General features: G+C 41.9%; 1 protein-coding gene across 11 annotated transcripts in view; it reads left to right on the forward strand.

Moving 5' to 3' along the window:
- The window catches only part of LOC140197572 (teneurin-3-like), a 2,811,066-nt gene that overhangs the window by 2,717,959 nt on the left and 75,249 nt on the right, over positions 1 to 17,858 (forward strand). For all 11 annotated transcript variants that reach the window (XM_072257693.1, XM_072257692.1, XM_072257694.1 and 8 more), the window contains 4 exons: positions 4,593 to 4,712; positions 6,995 to 7,256; positions 9,128 to 9,395; positions 14,127 to 14,270. In XM_072257693.1, coding sequence (XP_072113794.1) covers positions 4,593 to 4,712; positions 6,995 to 7,256; positions 9,128 to 9,395; positions 14,127 to 14,270 — 794 coding nt within the window. The remainder of the gene's footprint in view (positions 1 to 4,592; positions 4,713 to 6,994; positions 7,257 to 9,127; positions 9,396 to 14,126; positions 14,271 to 17,858) is intronic.

Raw genomic sequence — 17,858 nt, forward strand, 5'->3', positions numbered from 1 at the left:
GGACCTCCATCACCAAGGTCACGCCTTGTTCTCATTGCAACCATCAGGAAGGAGGTACAGAAGCTGATCAGAAACAGCTTCTTCCCCTCTTCAATCTGATTTGTGAGTGGTCATCGAACCAATTAACACTACCTCACTACTTTTTAAATTTTTATTTTTGCACTACTTCCTTAATTTAACTATTTAACCTCTACATACTTACTATAATTCGCTTTTTTCTATTATGTATTGCATTGTACTGCAAAGACAACAAATTTCATGACATATGCCAGTGATATTAAACTGATTCTGATGGCTTATGTCTGCATAAAGTGGCTTTCATGATCTAAAAAGTATGGTCACTAACACAGCTTTAAATATTTTAGTTGAGAAGTTGAAGTGTCATGGGATCCAAGACACATTGGTGAAGAAGGCATATGGGATGGTGACTTTCAAGCATATAAAATCATGGACATCATGGTGCAACTTTTGACAGCTTTGGTTAGGCAAAATTTGAATATTGTGTGCAGTTCTGGTCACCACACTACAGAAAGGACGTGATTTCACTGGAGTGGGTGAAGAGGAGGTTCACCAGGATGTTACCTGGGATGGAAGGGTTAAGATATGAGGAGAGACTGGATCTGCTGAATTTGTTTTCCTTGGAGCAGAGGAGGCTGAGTGGGAACTAATTAAGATGTAATAAATTATGAGGTGACTAGATACGGTGCACAGTGAGGAACTTTTTTGCATAATAGGGACATGAGTTTAAATGAAGGAGTAAAATAGGTAGAGCAGAAATGAGAAAGAATATTGTAACCAGCTGGTGGTCACAGGTACGCACTACCTGATAAAATGGTGGAGACAGTACAGTCACAATCCGAAACAGAATCAGATTTATTATCATGGACGTATTTTATGAAGTTTGTTGTTTTGTGGCAGCAGGACAGTGCCAGACATAAAAAGTCATTAGAAGCTACAATAAAAAATTAACATCAACATGGTGGCATAGCGGTTAGCATAAGGTTTTACAGTTTCAGCAACCCAAGTTCAGTTCCCACCACTGTCTGTAAGGAGTTTCTGTGTTCTCCCCATGACCTCCAGATGCTCTACTTTCCTTCCACAGTCCAAAGACGTAGGTTAATTGGTCATCGTAAATTGTGCTGTGATTGGACAAGGGTTAAGACGAGGGTTGCCGGTCAGTGCGGCTCCAAGAGCCTGTTCTGCATTGTATCTCAATAAATAAAGAGGCCGCAATGTTTAAAAAAGTACCTGAATGGGAACTTGAATTGCCGAGATGTAGAACGTTGTGGTCATTGGGATTTATAGATAGGCTGACGAGGGCAGAATGGGTCAAAAAGCCAGTTTTGTGTGATAGGGCTCTCTGGATTTGTAGAATTAACAAGCTGACCTGATTTCACAAACAGACTAAACTCCATTTGTTAACTTTAATCCCATCATTCAGAAGGGGAGTTCAGCGGGCATATCTTACATCTAGTACCTTAAACAGAGGACGAATTTTTTCCCTCCTTTTTCCAAGAGAATGACTAATTTGCATCTAGACTGCCATAATAATTGTGCATCCTTTTGATTTAATATTACATTGTTTACTCACAAGCTATCCGTGGCTGGATTACCTGGTTGAATGCACATCCAACGATGTTTAATTTTCTGGATAGGTGCAGAGAGAGGAATTTCAGTGTGGTCACATTGAAATGTCTTTAAATAATTGATTATGCAGACGAAATCTCTGCAAACATTTTACGGGGCGAAAACATGTTAGACTGCAGATTGCAGATTTGCTAAGGCTGTTTGTTGGCATCCCATCTGTTTGCACTCAGGTATCATTAAGCTGAAGCTGTTTTATCTGGGAACTGTGAGGGTTTAACACCCCAGAACTATATGCAGACTGTAGCTAGGCTAAAGATTGTATATAGTATTAATAAATACCTGAGTGGGATACTGATTGTTAATCTGGCTGCCTGCTGCACTAGTCTGTTCTGATTTCTATCATATTATGCACAGCAGCAAGGCAGAGTTTGTCGCTGGATATCTTTCGTCGCAGCTATCTTCCCCAAGCTGTTTCTCAGTTAATAAGTACAAACAAGCAGCTACCTCAAAAAACGTGTAAGAATCAGTTATCCAAAATAAAAACAGAAGGCTCAAATCAGGTCTATCAATAGCTACAAAGAAGAGTTATGTGGTCTGCCTCAGAACCCAAGGATAACTTGATACCCACGTGTTTTCCACATGTTGGGAAACAATAAAGAGAATCTAGAAGAACAAGGAAGCAAATCAGCAGATATGTGACTTTTCAAAAAGACCTACTGTATAAATTGCTTAATAATGACCATTGTGGGCACTGCCCTCCCTGCAAGCTGCTTTTTCCAAAAGCTCCCTTCCGGAAAGCGCCATAGATAGATAGATACTTTATTGATCCGAAGGGATCTTAGAAGGTTTCCTTCCCCAGTCAGTTAATCAGATCAACCATTCTAATTTGATTTTCCCTGTCCCCTTCTATCTGTTGCCCCTGCACTGCACTATAAACATTTTAAACCACCGTTACTAATGTGTTTACATGGTAAATACATGGTCGTGTTGGTGCACATTTTATTTCTTATCTGTACATTCTAACTTTCTATTCTATATAATTCTTTATTCTTTATAAATATTGAATGTTGTTCTTTTGTTGTTGCATGTCACACCAACACTCCACAGCAAATTCCAAATACATATAGATGTACATGGCGATTAATTTGATCCTTGAACTTTAAAATATATGAAACATAGTCAATATGGGATAAAGTTGCATAGAACTAGCTTTGTGTAACTCGGTTCCCATCACAAAATCAGAAAGTAACAGCTTTTTAGGCAGCCTTTCTAATAAGTGCCTCACTTGAATTTGGCTTGAGTTCTACTGTGCTGACTGGGCCTATGAAAGAAAGAGTCCGTTTGGCAATATCATGGGTATTTTGAACAAAAAAGCCATGCCATTTCTAGTCCATGTGCATACGCTTCAGTGCAGTTGATAGGCATGAATCTCCTGGAGTTTGTAGACAAAAATGGACGTACTTTTCCCTCAATCATGATTCCTCTCTATGTTACCTGCTGTCACTATGTAAGGATTCGTTCAGACATCTCTCAGTGGCTTTCTCAGCTGGAACCCGAGGGGACGAGGAGAGATCTGTACTTCTCCTGGCCACATACTGGCTGCAAGAGATGGGTAAATTGAAAATGTGAGGTTGTAGCTGGTTAATCAATTCAACATGACACGAGCTTGTTTGCATTCAGGCCTTCTTGGGAGGAAGTAAATTTTTGAACTCATACTGACTTTTGGAAATGTTGTGCACAGAGGGGAAGCAGACATGTGGAGATCCAGACTTTTCCTGGTCAAGGAACAGAGAGGATCAAGATAAAGGAGCAAGCCATTCAGACTGCACTCTGTAGTTTGATAGAGGCTTGAAGGCAAGATGTACCTGCAGATTGTGGCCCATGATGACCAGAAAGAAGCCACATAAAGAGCATTTATCAATGACCAATGAATACTATTAAGAGTTAGAATTGAAGGATTTGCCTTGAATATGCTGATATGCATCTTGTTCAAGCGCTCTGAGAGGGTATTGTTGTCTTCTTGTTACTAAAGGAGCCTTTGCCATCCACTCATAACCTGGCTGCTTCCCCCAGTTCAGACTAAATGGATAACCCTTTAAAAATCTGTCAAAAACTATAAAACAGGCTAATAAATGAAGACCCTAATAATGGTGCATAATGTACTTACTGATCTATAAATAAAATGGGAACAAAAGCATGAAGATGCCTTTGGGAAATCCAAAATTCCATTGACAAACATCAACAGAATTTGGGATTTCCATGCAACCTGGTTCAGTCTGACCAGTAGAGTTAACAAAAGCTTGTGAATGACTGTTTCCTGGATCCTGTCTTTCCTTCCAGCCATCCTCCAATCCATAGGAAGATCCAGCAGGTTTTAATAATGGACCTATTACTTGTTTACAATGTGGTATCACAAGTGCAATCAAAGAGCACAGGGAAAAAAGGAGCTGCATGCATTCCAATTGCAAAGCAAGGATCATATTGATCTTGATAAGTTGTCAGGGGAATCCCTCCATTAAATCGGAATATCTGAAATAAAATTAATGCTTCATGAAGATGAATTAGTTAGGATCGTCTTTGCCCACGTTATTTGATCACATTTTCTCTAATGGGATTGGCAGCAGTGTTTTTATTGACACAGCATACGTGCTCACAAAACATTCTTTCCAAAGACATTTGATTCCTATTTTTTGCTGTTTTCTTTCATTTCTACTGAGAAGAAGGTCTGCAGCCTAAGTTGTCACACCACCAGGTTTAGGAACAGTAATCACCCTTCAACCAGCAGGCTCCTGGACCAATGTGGTTAACTTCACTAATTTCCACTCTGAACTGATTCCACAACCTTTGAAAGATTATAGAACTCACGTTCTCTCTATTTTATATATATATTTTTAATTAATTTTTAAATGTATTTGCACTGTCTTCTTTTGAATCTTAGGTTGGTATATGATGACATATACATTATGTATTTTGATAATGAATTTACTTTGAACTTTACTCCACAGCCTGAGCTCCGTTATCAGAGGGCAGGTCCTCACAGCAGATGGAACACCCCTCATCGGAGTGAATGTGTCATTTCTGCACTATCCGCAATATGGCTACACAATCACACGCCAAGATGGAATGTGAGTCTTCACCAGTCAGAATAAAATGCTCTTGTGCATCATTGAAACCTTGTGAGGCCACAGAACAAGATTTTAACCTAAAAGCAGTGTATTTATGTGTCCATCTTTATTTGCATAATCCAAATCCAAAGCTTTGTTTTCGCTTGCTCATTTCCACCAAGTGGGATTAGTATGATGGCTTGGACAGTTGTCTCATGTGGGAATACAAACAGGGCCCCAAGTTCACACCTGTCAGTTTTTTTTGAGGACTAGCACCACAGTTCTGCCTGACAGCAGCTGAGGAAATTGAAGAGCGTTGGAGAAATGCAACTGAAGTTCCCTGCACGAGGAATTCTGCAGATGCTGGAAATTTAAGCAACACACATCAAAGTTGCTGGTGAACGCAGCAGGCCAGGCAGCATCTCTAGGAAGAGGTACAGTCCTGACTAGTCCTGACGAAGGGTCTGGGCCCGAAACGTCGACTGTACCTCTTCCTAGAGATGCTGCCTGCCCTGCTGCGTTCACTGTGTGTTGCTTGAAGTTCCCTGCCCCTGGTTGGCATGCTCAAGGCAGTATGAATTAGACACTGGCCATTTTCCTTGGTTTGGATGACAGGGTGAAGTGTAAAAAGTGGATCCCCCCTTGTATGCACTAAACGGGTCATACAGAAATAATAGTACACTGTGCTGTTCTGCTGAAATTCACTCAATTGAAGGTAATCATCTGAATTTCAGTGACAATACAAGGTGCTGAATTTATAATGTAGTGTGCGAATGTTACTGAACCAAGAAGTTTGAAAGCAAGAATTTTCTTATCAAAAATGGTCAAAAATTGGATAAAAGCCAACTTGAGCGTATTGTTTCTTTTCAAAAGCAAATTGCAGCAGGAACTGAATTGTGTCAAGTAATGATAGATCACACATCTGAGGTGTTTGTTTGCCCCGGATGACATGCAAACAAAAAAAAACCTCCTGTACCTAATTAAGTTGCCACGGAGTGTGTGTTCATGGTTTTCTGCTGCTGTAACCCATCTACTTCAAGATTTGATGTGCTGTGCATTTAGAAATGGTCTTCTGCACACCACTGGTGTATGCTTGGTTATTGAGTTGCTGTTACCTTCCTGTCAACTTGAACTAGTCTCACCATTCTCCTTTGACCTCTTTCATTAACAAGGCATGTTCACCCATAAAACTATTGCTCACTGGATGTTTTTGTTTTCACACCATTCTCTGTAAACTTTAGAGACTGTTGTGCATGAAAATCCCAGGAGAACAGCAGATACTCAAACCACCCCGATGGGCAACAATTATTCCACAGTTAAAGTCACTTAGATCACATTCCTTCCCTATTCTGACGTTTGGTCTGAACACCAACTGAATCACTTGACCATGTCTGCATGCATTTATGCATTGAGTTACTGCCATGTGATTGGCTGATTAGATAATTACATTCACAAGCAGGTTTACCTAATAAAGTGGTCACTGAGTATATGTATGTAATGATCCAACAGAATGGCACACAAACAATAAGTTTTCACTGTATCTTGGTACTTGTGGCAATAATTAACCAACACCAGTCTTATTTTCCTGGTACCACCTCCTTCTCGCTCTTTGTATCATCCTGTTCATAAATCTCATCATATTCATTCTTCCTGATCAGCCTTCACGCAGAATTTTCTTTTGAATCCTTCTCTCTGCTCAAACTTCCTTAAAACTTGTTAGCTCTCCAGCCTTTTGCATTCCTCATGACTGGTAGTTGACCTTGACGTATTAGACCGTAAGACATAGGAGCAAATTAGGCCATTCGGCCCATCGATCCTATTCTGCCATTCCATTATGGCTGATTTATTATCTCTCTCAACATCATTCTCCTGCCTCGCCTCCCCATAACTTTTGACACCCTGACTAACAAAGAACCTATCAACCTTCACTTTAAATATACCTAATGACCTGTTCTTCAGAACCGACTGTGGCAATGAATTCCACAGATTCATTACCCTCTGGTGAAAGAAATTCCTCCTCACCTCTGCTTTAAGTGGATATCAGTCTATTCTGAGGCTGTGCCCTCTGGTCCCATGCTCCCCCACTATAGGAGACATCCTCTCCACATCCACTGTAGCCTTTGCATACCATGTAGCTATGTTGAGTTAACCTTGGTTTTCCAAGGACGCTGACCTGTTGAGTATTCCTAGCATTCACTGTTTTCGGTTCTTTAAAGGAAAAATGATATTGAAGGTAAAACATAGTTCTGTAATTTTAATGCTTCAAGTGATAGTGATCTTTCTGCTCTAATTCTTCTAATCAGGTTTGATTTGATGGCAAATGGTGGAGCCTCCCTCACCCTGTGCTTTGAGCGTGTCCCATTCATCACCCGGCATCATACCGTGTGGATTCCTTGGAATGTCTTCTATGTGATGGATACCATGATCATGAAGAAGGAGGAGAACGAGATTCCCAGCTGTGATCTGAGTGGATTCGTGAGGCCGAATCCTGATATCTTGGCTTCCCCTCTCTCAACCTTCTTCCGTACGTCTCCATCGCGGAGTCCCATTATTCCTGAGACACAGGTAGGCAGAGACTTGCATCCTCTTTGGTTGGTAATGAAAGCAATGAGAAACGTTAGTGTATTCAGAGCATTGTTTGCTGTATCGGATCAACTATTTTCATTGCATAATACCTTTTTCTCAAGCACTTGAGGTTGATCGATTCTTAACTCATTAATATGAGCATCAAAGACTACAAAGAGAAGGCAGAAGAATTAGGGTTGAGAGGGATAATAAATCAGTCATGATCATATGGCAGAGCAGACTTGATGGGCTGAATGGCCTAATTCAGCACTTTTTATGGTCTATTTTCTCCATTCTTTTTCATTTGCTCTTCTCAACACCCTTCCACACTTAACAGGTACTATCTTGCACTTCACACTACTGAAGAGCCAGTCGTATGAAGACGATTCAATTTTCATTACAGGAACACACATCAAAGTTGCTGGTGAACGCAGCAGGCCAGGCAGCATCTCTAGGAAGAGGTACAGTCGACGTTTCAGGCCGAGACCCTTCGTCAGGACTAACTGAAGGAAGCCTGACGAAGGGTCTCGGCCTGAAACGTCGACTGTACCTCTTCCTAGAGATGCTGCCTGGCCTGCTGCGTTCACCAGCAACTTTGATGTGTTTTGCTTGAATTTCCAGCATCTGCAGAATTCCTGTTGTTTCAATTTTCATTACACTCAGAAAACATCTAGATGAGTACTTGAAGAGCCAGGAAGCAGAGAGCTACAAACTAAGAGCTGAGATGTTGAACTTAACAGAAAGTTTGCTTTAAACTAGCATGGATATGAAAGCCTAAGTGACCTCCTTCTATGCTGTCTCTCTCTATGATTCATTAAACCATGGCAGCCACTGAATACACACAACCTGTGTTTGTTGGTTTGCAAGTAAGTGAAGGGAAGGGTGAGGAATTGCCACGTTGAGTATAGCATAATCCTGTCAGGCACGCTCCCCATCACTAACATGCATGCAACTAGAGAGGGTCCAAGAAATAGAAAATGAGGAAGTTTGCAGTTAATTTTATACTGGCCTGATAAAATGCAATTTGCAGTTCAAATTGAGGCCATTCAGCACATTATGTTGATGCTGGCCAAAAGAGAACTTAAGGTTGAATCCCACACTCCAGTTCCTGGTCCATTTGACCCTCACTGTCTGGTGCTGGTATTTGTACCTCACACCGACTTGCACTATCAGCATCATTTTTCATTCCCTTCAGAATCATGTCTGTATATCATTTCCCCATTGATGCACCTGTGCTGTTTGCCAGAACACCATCTATGTGGTCACACTTTCCAGATTACAGTCACTCTCTGGGTAAAGAAGGCGCCCCGAATTCCTTGTTATCTCAAATACAAGACTGCTGGTAGCAACACATGATGGTTCCTCATTAGTAAGAACGCAGAATATTCTGATCTCCTTCCCAACATTGCTTCTTACTCTCAGTAATTAGTCCAAGCTCTGGCCATTTACCATCACCAACAGTGGAACAGCAGTGGGCTCTGGCCAAATCCCTCTGCTCCATGATGCATCACATTCATCTTCTAACATGTAGAATCATCACATTACCTTGGCATTAGAACATATTATGATTACTAGGCTTACATTCGCACACCTGGGGTCTGTTCTGCTCTGAACTTCGGGGCACTAGGTTCAACCTTCAATCAAATTTCCCATTCCATATTCATGGCCCCATCTGCCCTGTCTAATGAAGTGTTGTTAATGGTTGCCCAGGAGAAATCACAGCTGAAATGAAATAAGTGATTTTTTTTTTCGTAATATCTCCCCGAAGGTTGTTAGTATTGTCATGGCCTTTGCTGCAGCTGTAAATGAAGTCTCTCTTTCTCTCGGCAATTTTCTCTCTTTCTCTGACTCTGCCTCTGGTGTAATGGCAGGTGCTTCACGAAGAGACGGAGATTCCAGGCACGGACCTGAAGCTCACTTACCTCAGTTCCCGAGCTGCGGGCTACAAGCCGGTTCTGAAAATTACAATGACCCAAAGCACAGTGCCTTTCAACTTGATGAAGGTGCACCTGATGGTGGCCGTGGTGGGTCGGCTCTTCCAGAAGTGGTTCCCGGCATCACCAAATCTGTCTTACACCTTCATATGGGACAAAACTGATGCCTACAATCAAAAGGTCTACGGTTTATCCGAAGCAGTCGGTAAGTTTGAAGTTTCACATCCAGGTATATCTCAGATGTATCTCTCCCATTTCCAAAGATACAATCTCATGGGATTCTACAGTGTGGTATCAAGACCCGTGATTCCTGGCAAATTATTCAAGAGTGGTGTTAATACAGACAAGCTTGATACCGCCCTCAACGATTTTCACAGTTACTTCCTGTATAAGTTAATGAATGTTAAGAACCCATAAGAATTTGAGAGCAACACACACAAAATGCTAAAGGAGCTCGGCAGGTCAGGCAGCAAATATGAAGGGAAGTGAACAGTTCACGTTCAGAATCCTCTGTACCATGCATATGTAGAAATTTACTGGAGTCCTTGGTGATACACCAAATCTGAAATTCTAAATGAAGTAGAACTGTGGTGTGCCTTATTCACGATTGCATGAATGTGTTGAGCACAGGAAAGATCATCGGAGATGTTGACTCTCAGGAACTTGATACTGCACACCCTTTCCACTGCTGACACTTCAATAAGGACTGGTCTGTGTTGGGGTTGACAAGCAACTTTTCAGTCTTGTTGACGTTGAGTGTGAGGTTGTTGCTGCGACACCACTAAACTGGCAAATCTGTCTTGCTCCTGTAGGCATCCTCATTGTCAATTGAGATTCTGCTACCAACAGTGGTGTCATCTGCAATTTTCTAGATGGCATTTGGACTGTGCCTAGCCATACAGTCATGGGGGTAGAGAAAGTAGAACAGTGGGCTAAGCACGATCTTTAAGGTGCGCCTGCATCGATTGTAAGGAAGAAGGAGACATAATTATGGATCCACATTGACAGTGGTCAGAGGAAGTCAAGAGTGCAGTTGCAGAGGGAGGTCTGAAGGCCTAGGTTTTGAAGCTTTTGTTGACTAGTGAAGGAACCTGCCAAATACACCATCAGGGTTTGATGCCTTGTGAGGGTTCACCTTCTTGAATGCTGTTCTGACGTCAGCCCCGAGACAACGTTCACAGGGTTGCCAGATGCTGCAGGAATTCACACAGGCGTAGTGTTATCCTTAATGGGATAGCAGACTGTGGACAGTATTTTCCCCATACCCATTAATTTTTTTTCAACAAAATTTAAAAGTAATTATTAATAAGGTTTTATTTGAGCTGGGGATTTCATAATTTCTACAAACCTCTCAACATAACAGAGCTCCCTAACTTCACTCCCGAATGACTTGGTCTTTTTAAAGTATTTTTAACTATTTAAATTGTTTTTAAACCAACACTTTTGAAACTTGGTCTCAATTCCTGACATCCAAACATTGAAAATTGTCTACCTACCCCCAGAACCCTTTATTATCTTGAACCCTTCAATCAACTCACTGCATAAAGCTCCTCTTCGCCTGATTCAAACTCAGTCAATTTTTCCTTTATAACCTCCACAGCCAGTTCTGCTGGACACGGTGGCCGACTTACTCTTCCCACCAGTACTGGCTCCACTTATTATGCACCTGCTTCCACCTTGGCAGAAAGCAGTTAACCCACGCACTCTAAAACACAAGCTTGCCCTCTCTTGATTTGAAGAGATTGGTTCTGCTCAGCAGATTTGCAGGAGCCAAGCTAGATACTATTATCAGAGTCCCAAGATCCCTGCAGCAATACCTGATGCTTAGTAAAAGGGTTGATTTTATCATTCATGTTAATTAATGGCACGAACTACAAGAAATAAGTCTCTACAAGGTCTCTGAGGAGACTTGTTTTTAAACAGTCATTTTAAATTAAGTGTTCTTTAACTGCAGAGTCCAAAATTGTAAAGAGTTTCTGAAGGCAAACATTAGGTGCAGCATTTCAATATGAAAAGCCGCACACGCGCGCGTGCACACACACACACACACACACACACACACACACACACGAGTTTTTGTGGAAAGCAAGGGAACCAAATGACCCATCCAATTCATGCTGGCTCTTTGCAGGACAATATATATATAGCCCCTGTGCTTTCAGCAGTCCTACAAATTATTTTTTTTCTCAACTGCCTGTTCAAGTCCCCTCTGAAAATGCTGATTGCCTCTACTTCCTAATAGACAGTGTGTTTCAGATTATAACCACTGTGGAAAAGTGAGTTTCCTCATCCCAACCGCACTTTTTCTTCAAAAATTAAATCTGTGTCCTCTGGTCTTTGAATCATTCTCTAACAGGAAATGCCTATTTACCATGTCTGACAAGAGTCACGATATTATAGATCTTCGTCAAATATCCCCATAAACCTTGTTTGTTCCAAGGACTACTCCATCTTCTCTGGTCTAACCTTTTGTCTGTAAATTCTCATGCCTGCAATAAAAATAAGTATTTTCTGTAGTGGCAGGGTCTCGGCCTCAGAATGGAAGGAAATCCCTTTGGAATAGAGATGAGGAGTAATTTCTTTAGCTGGAGGATGGTAAATATGTGGAATTAATTGCACAGGTAGCTGTGGAGGCCAAGTCATTTAAAGTGGAGGTTGATAACTTCTTGATAAGTAAGGGTGTCAAAAGTTACAGGGAAAAGGCAGGAGACTGAGGCTGAGAGGGATAGTAAATCAGACTTGATGAGCCAAATGACCTAATTCTGGTGCTATGTTTTATGGTCGTCTATCCACAAGGTGTGCAATTACATATGTTCAAAGTTTCTGCCTCTAGTTGGAGTGCTAATACATTCCATCTCAAAGTCAAAGTCAAAGTAAAATTTATTGTCAGGGTACACACATGTCACCACATACTGCCCTCAGATTCTTTTTCTGCGGGCAGACTTAGCAAATCTATAGAACAGTAACTGTAAACAGGATCAACGGGCAACAAATTGTGGAAAAGCAGATCTAAATAAATAGCAATAAATAATGAGCATGAAATAACAAGATAAAGGATTTCTTAAGTGAGTGAAGTTATCCCCTTTTGTTCATGAGACTGATGGTTGAGGGATACTAACTGTTCTTTAACATGGTGGTGTGAGTTCTGAGGCACTTGTACCTTCTCCCTGATGGCAGCAGTGAGAAAAGAGCATGGCTTGGGTGGTGAGAATTTTGATGATGGATGCTGCTTTTCTACAGCAATGTTTCATGTAGATGTGCTCAGTGGTTGGGAGGGTTTTACCTGTGATGTACTGGGCTGAATCCACTACCTTTTGTTGGGTTTTTCCGCTCAAAGGCGTTGGTGTTCACATATCAGGACGTGATGCAGCCAGTCGGTCCTCTTTCCACCACACATCTATAGAAGTTTGCCAAGGTTTTCGATGACATGCCAGATCTCTGCAGACTCCTGAGGAAGTAGTGACACTGTTATGCTTTCTTTGCCATTATATTTATATGATTGGTCCAGGAAAGGTCCTCTGACATACTGACATACAGGAATTTAAGGTTACTGCCCCTGTCCATCTCTGATCCGATGATTACTGTCTCATAGATCTCTGGTTTCCAGGAAGTGCCCAATTAATATCCACCTCTGTTGATTATAAAGCGCTGTCCTCCTCTGCATTGGAGAAACCAGCTGCAGATTTGGTAACTGCTTTGTGGAACACCTGCCTTTGATCTGCATGTTGTCTGCAGTAATTCTCCCTCCTACTCCCACCCTGACCTATTGGTCTGTGGACCCCTGTCACAGTGAGGCCCAACACAGGCTTGGGAAACAGCACCTCATCTTCCTTCTGGGCATGATGCAACCCAATGGACGCAGTATTAAATTCTTCAAGTTAAGGTAACTTCATTCTTCATTCAAGCATCAGTAATATTAGCTTGCTTCTTTTTGGGTTTCCATGTTTTTGAACTATCAAGGTTTGGAAGAATATGGACCTAATGCAGGTAAATGAGATTGATGTGGATAGGTACAATGAGTGGTGTGGATGTTGTGTGCTGAAAATCTTGTTTCTGTGCTGTAGAATTTAGTTACTCCTTGACACCAGCCAACAGCCTCACAAATGCTCCTGCTTTTGGCCAGGAAGTGATAGATGAATCCAACTCACTCTTACCTGTCTAATTGGGCTCACACCAGTTTTGTATGGAAGAACTACAAACACTTAAAAGGCATTTGGATAAGTAAATGGATTAGAAAGGTTTGGATCAGGGGTTCCCAACCTTTTTTACGCCATTGACCCATGCCATTAACTGAGGAGTCCATGGGAAATCCCTTGTTTAGATGGATGCGTGTCACAAGCTTGTTAGGATCATGGTTGGCATGAATGAGTTAGGCCAAGGGACCTGTTTGACAGTGGTATTGATTTATTGTTGTCACATGTACCAAGACACAGTGAAAAAAGCTTGTCTTGAATACTGTTGATGCAGATCAAATCTTTACATGGTGCACTGAGGTAACGTAAACAATAACAATGAAGAGTGAAGTGTAAAAGCCATGATAAAGTACAAAATCATAACGAGTTTGATTGTGAGGTTAATATTCCATTTCATCATACAAGAAGTCTGTTCAAAAGTCTGATAACAGTGGGATAGTAGGTGCCCCTGAGCCTAGCAATACATGTTTGCAAACTTTTCTATCTTCTGCCTGATGGGAAAGAAGGGACAAGAGAGAATGTCCAGGGTGGGTCGGGCATTTGATTATGATTGTGATCAGTATTTGATTACTGAGGCAGCAAGAATTATGGACAGAGGAAAGGCTGGTTTCTGTGATGTGCTGAGCTGTGTCCACAACTCTCAGCAGTTTTTTGTAGTCATATTCCTTTTAACCCTGATGAATTTTGATTGAAAACATTCATTCTTTCTTGCCACCCAGTAATGATATTATCTTTCCACACAGTTTCTGTGGGCTATGAGTATGAGTCCTGCCTCGACCTCATCCTCTGGGAGAAGAGAACTGCTGTTCTACAGGGCTATGAATTAGACTCTTCAAACATGGGAGGCTGGTCACTTAACATACACCATGTTTTAGATGTCCAAAATGGTAAGTCTTTTAAGCAATGAAAAGCATGTGATATTTACCTGGCTGCAATTTCAAACAAAAAGGGAACAATTGGCGATTGCACCATGAGCAACGAGACAGGATTTTGTGAACCTTGATCTGAAAAAAGAAATGGAAGATAAATAATTGTACTAAACATTAAATTTTACAAATTCAGGTAACTTGATTTCTTTCTGTATCATTTGTCCATCTGGATCTGCTTGTTTGTTGTTTCTTTATCACCTCCTTTTCATTTTTTTCCCCCCTTGGAAGGAAAGATGTTGTTAGGCTGACCTGCCAGGCCTGTCTTCCTTCTCTGCATTTTGCAAACCCTACATCCTTTTGCCAGGGTTTGCACTCTCTAACTGCTCCCAGGTAACTCAGTGACAAGTTAACCTTGTATGGAGTTTATCCCATCAGTCATGCCAGTTTTACCCTGTCAGAGTCATCACCCCTTTCCCCCACCCTCCCGTAACAAGCTACTTTCGTTTTCTCATAAACACAAGAGATTCTGCCCGTGTGTTCCTTTTTTCTTCTTCCCATTTCGAACAAAGGGCCTTCAATCTGAAACGTCAGCTCTGTTTCTCTTCCCATAGACATGGCCTGACCTGATGAGTTTTTTCAGTACTGGCAAGACACACAAAATGCTGGAGGAGCTCAGCAGGCCAGCGGCACCTATGGAAAAGAGTAAACGGTGGACGTTTCAGCCTGAGACCCTTCATCAGGAGGCCTTGTTGTTACAATTCCATTCACCAGAGTAGACCCTCAGAAAAGTATTCTGCCAGTGTGCAGAATTTTTCTCCATTTAAAAGATATAACAATTTTTTTATATAGGAGCACACACGGTACTGATATGCCAGTGCACGTAATTCAGTGAAGAATTAAATTGCTCATTATGTTTATAAAATTCCCAGAGTAATTAATCGTATGCTAAATTGAATTGATGCATGACCATGCTTGGATAGTCACCGCATCCCTACTTGCCATATTGCACGTAAACATTACAAGAATATGGCTGATTTACTTATTCGCTCCAAATTTTTATGATTGCTGCAACTCACAGTGAAATGGTTTCAGTAAGCATCAGTGGCATTCATTTTACTAAGCCAGGTAGCAATGTTGGCTTAAAGGAGATGCAGAGAGACTTCAGGGTCTCTGCACCTCCTTAAAACAGGCTAAGCACGAAAGCTGGAGGTTTAACATCAGAGGCCAGAAGCTTGAAAGGGACACCTGGAGCAAATTTTCACACAAAGGCTGGTTCATATTTGAAATTATTTACCTGAGGCAGGTACGTGAGTAATATTTAAAAGTCATCTAGATTAGTACATGGATAGGACAGGTTTGGACGGCTGTGGACCAAACACAGGCAGATGGATTTAGCTCGCGAGGCAACACAGCCAATTGACATGGACGAGTTAGGCCAAATGCCTGTTTTCATGCCACAGACACTGTGACTCCAAGTGAATGGGAAAAATCAATATATTCAAAGCTGTGAGGTCATAACCTTTGCCAGAATAGAATATTTTTATATTCTGGAAGGCTTTGTGCTCTGAGGGACCTTGGCATCCTTGTACACATACACGGTGAAAACTTAGATGCAAGTTAAGCAAGCAGCTAGGAAAACAAGTGGCATGTTCACCTTTCCTGAATGAGGATTTGAGAACAGGAACTGAGATATCATGCTCAATTTGTACTGAGCCCTAGTCAAAAGGCATCTGGAACATTATGTGCCCCTGCTTGTTCTCCTGGCTGGGGCAGCATGGTAGCCTAGCTGTTAGTGCAATCACTTTACAGTGCCAGTGATCACTGTAAATCAGAGTTTAATTCCCTTCTCTGCCTGTAAAGAGTTCATACTTCCCGTCACTGTGTAGATTTCCTCCCACATTCCAAAGATGTACGGTTAGGGTTAGGGTTAGTAAATTGTGGGCAAGCTTTGTTGGTGCTGATAGCGTGGAGACATTTGTATGGAGACACATACATTTCACTGACTGCTTTGATATTTTGTTGTCTGCGTGACAAATAAAGCTAATTTTTTAAGCCAGGAATGGTCTCAAAATAAGAGATCAGCCACTCAAGCCAAAGGTGAGAAGAAATCTCTTTAGCCACTGATAGCAAATCTTTGGAATTCTCCACCTAAAAGCCAGTGGAAACTCAGTGACTGAGGATATTGAAAACAGAGTGATGGGTTTTTGGAAATTGGAAGGAATCAAAGGATAGAGGTGTACAAGATAATAAGAGGAATAGATAGACTGGATAGCCAGCGCCTCTTCCCCAGGGCACCACTGCTCAGTACAAGAGGACATGGCTTTAAGGTAAGGGGTGGGAACTTCAAGGGGGATATCAGAGGAAGGTTTTTTACTCAGAGAATGGTTGGTGCATGGAATGCACTGCCTGAGTCAGTGGTGGAGGCGGATACACTTGTGAAGTTTAAGAGACTACTAGACAGGTATATGGAGGAATTTAAGTTGGGGGCTTATATGGGAGGCAGGGTTTGAGGGTCAGCACAACATTGTGGGTCGAAGGGCCTGTACTGTGCTGTACTATTCTATGTTTCTATACGGGCTGAATGTGGGGATGTGGTACTGAGGAAAATGATCAACCATGAACTTATTGAAAGCACATAGGACTGAATGGCCTACTCCTACTTCTGTTCCTAATAGTTCAAAGTACAGTTATTATCAAAGTTTGCATAAATTATTCAGCTTTACGGTTCATCTGCTTACAGGCAGCCACAAAGCAAGAAGCCTGAAATGAACCAACACCCAATGCGCAGAGAAAGAGAAAAAAAAACACAGATCATGCAGATAATAAAAGCAAGCAACAGCATTGTGAACCAAATTGAATGCATGGACCAGAGCCGGGAGCAGCCACAGTAGGCCTATAGCAGACATCCCACCCGCAAAAACTCATTTCAGGGAGGTAGCACCATCAATTTGCGGGAGGCTTCCAGGAGAGGTGGGATGTCTGCAATAGAGTAGCTCCTTAGCAGCCAGCCAGCTAGTTTAAATAACATTAGCTATGCTAATGAATGAATGACACCTGTTAAACTCACCTCAACATGACTTTTACAGTCTTAACCCACCATGGGCAATAGAAAAGTCACTGTTGCAAACGGTGCAGCGAGCAACACTGGCATTATTTTGAGCCCTATTAGGCAGGGGTACACTTTAGGGTAGTCTGGGGTGACGTACGTTTTATATTTTCTTTTTTTTGGAACACTCTGCTACTCTGACTTTTTTTGGAACTCTCTCGCTCTCTCTCATTCGTGGTCGCTCTCACTCGCGCTCGCTCTCTCGCTCTCGTTCGTGGTCATTCTCACTCGCGCTCGCTCTCTCACTCTTGCTCTCGCTCTCTCTCGCGGTCACTCTCACTCACGCTTGCTTTCTTGCTCTTGCGCTCACTCTCTCGCTCTTTCTCGCACGTCCTCTCATGCTCGCTCTCAAAACAAATCAATTTCCGGGACATTGTATATAATTTGCGGCCATCAGGGAGCCACTATTAATATGCGGGAGACTCCCGGAAGTTCCGGGAGAGGTGGGATGTCTGCTACAGCCTTGGTCTCAGTTCAGCAGCTGGAGTAGGCCCATGGCC

This window comes from Mobula birostris, chromosome 5 (genome assembly GCF_030028105.1).
Source record: "Mobula birostris isolate sMobBir1 chromosome 5, sMobBir1.hap1, whole genome shotgun sequence".
Taxonomy (NCBI): domain Eukaryota; kingdom Metazoa; phylum Chordata; class Chondrichthyes; order Myliobatiformes; family Myliobatidae; genus Mobula; species Mobula birostris.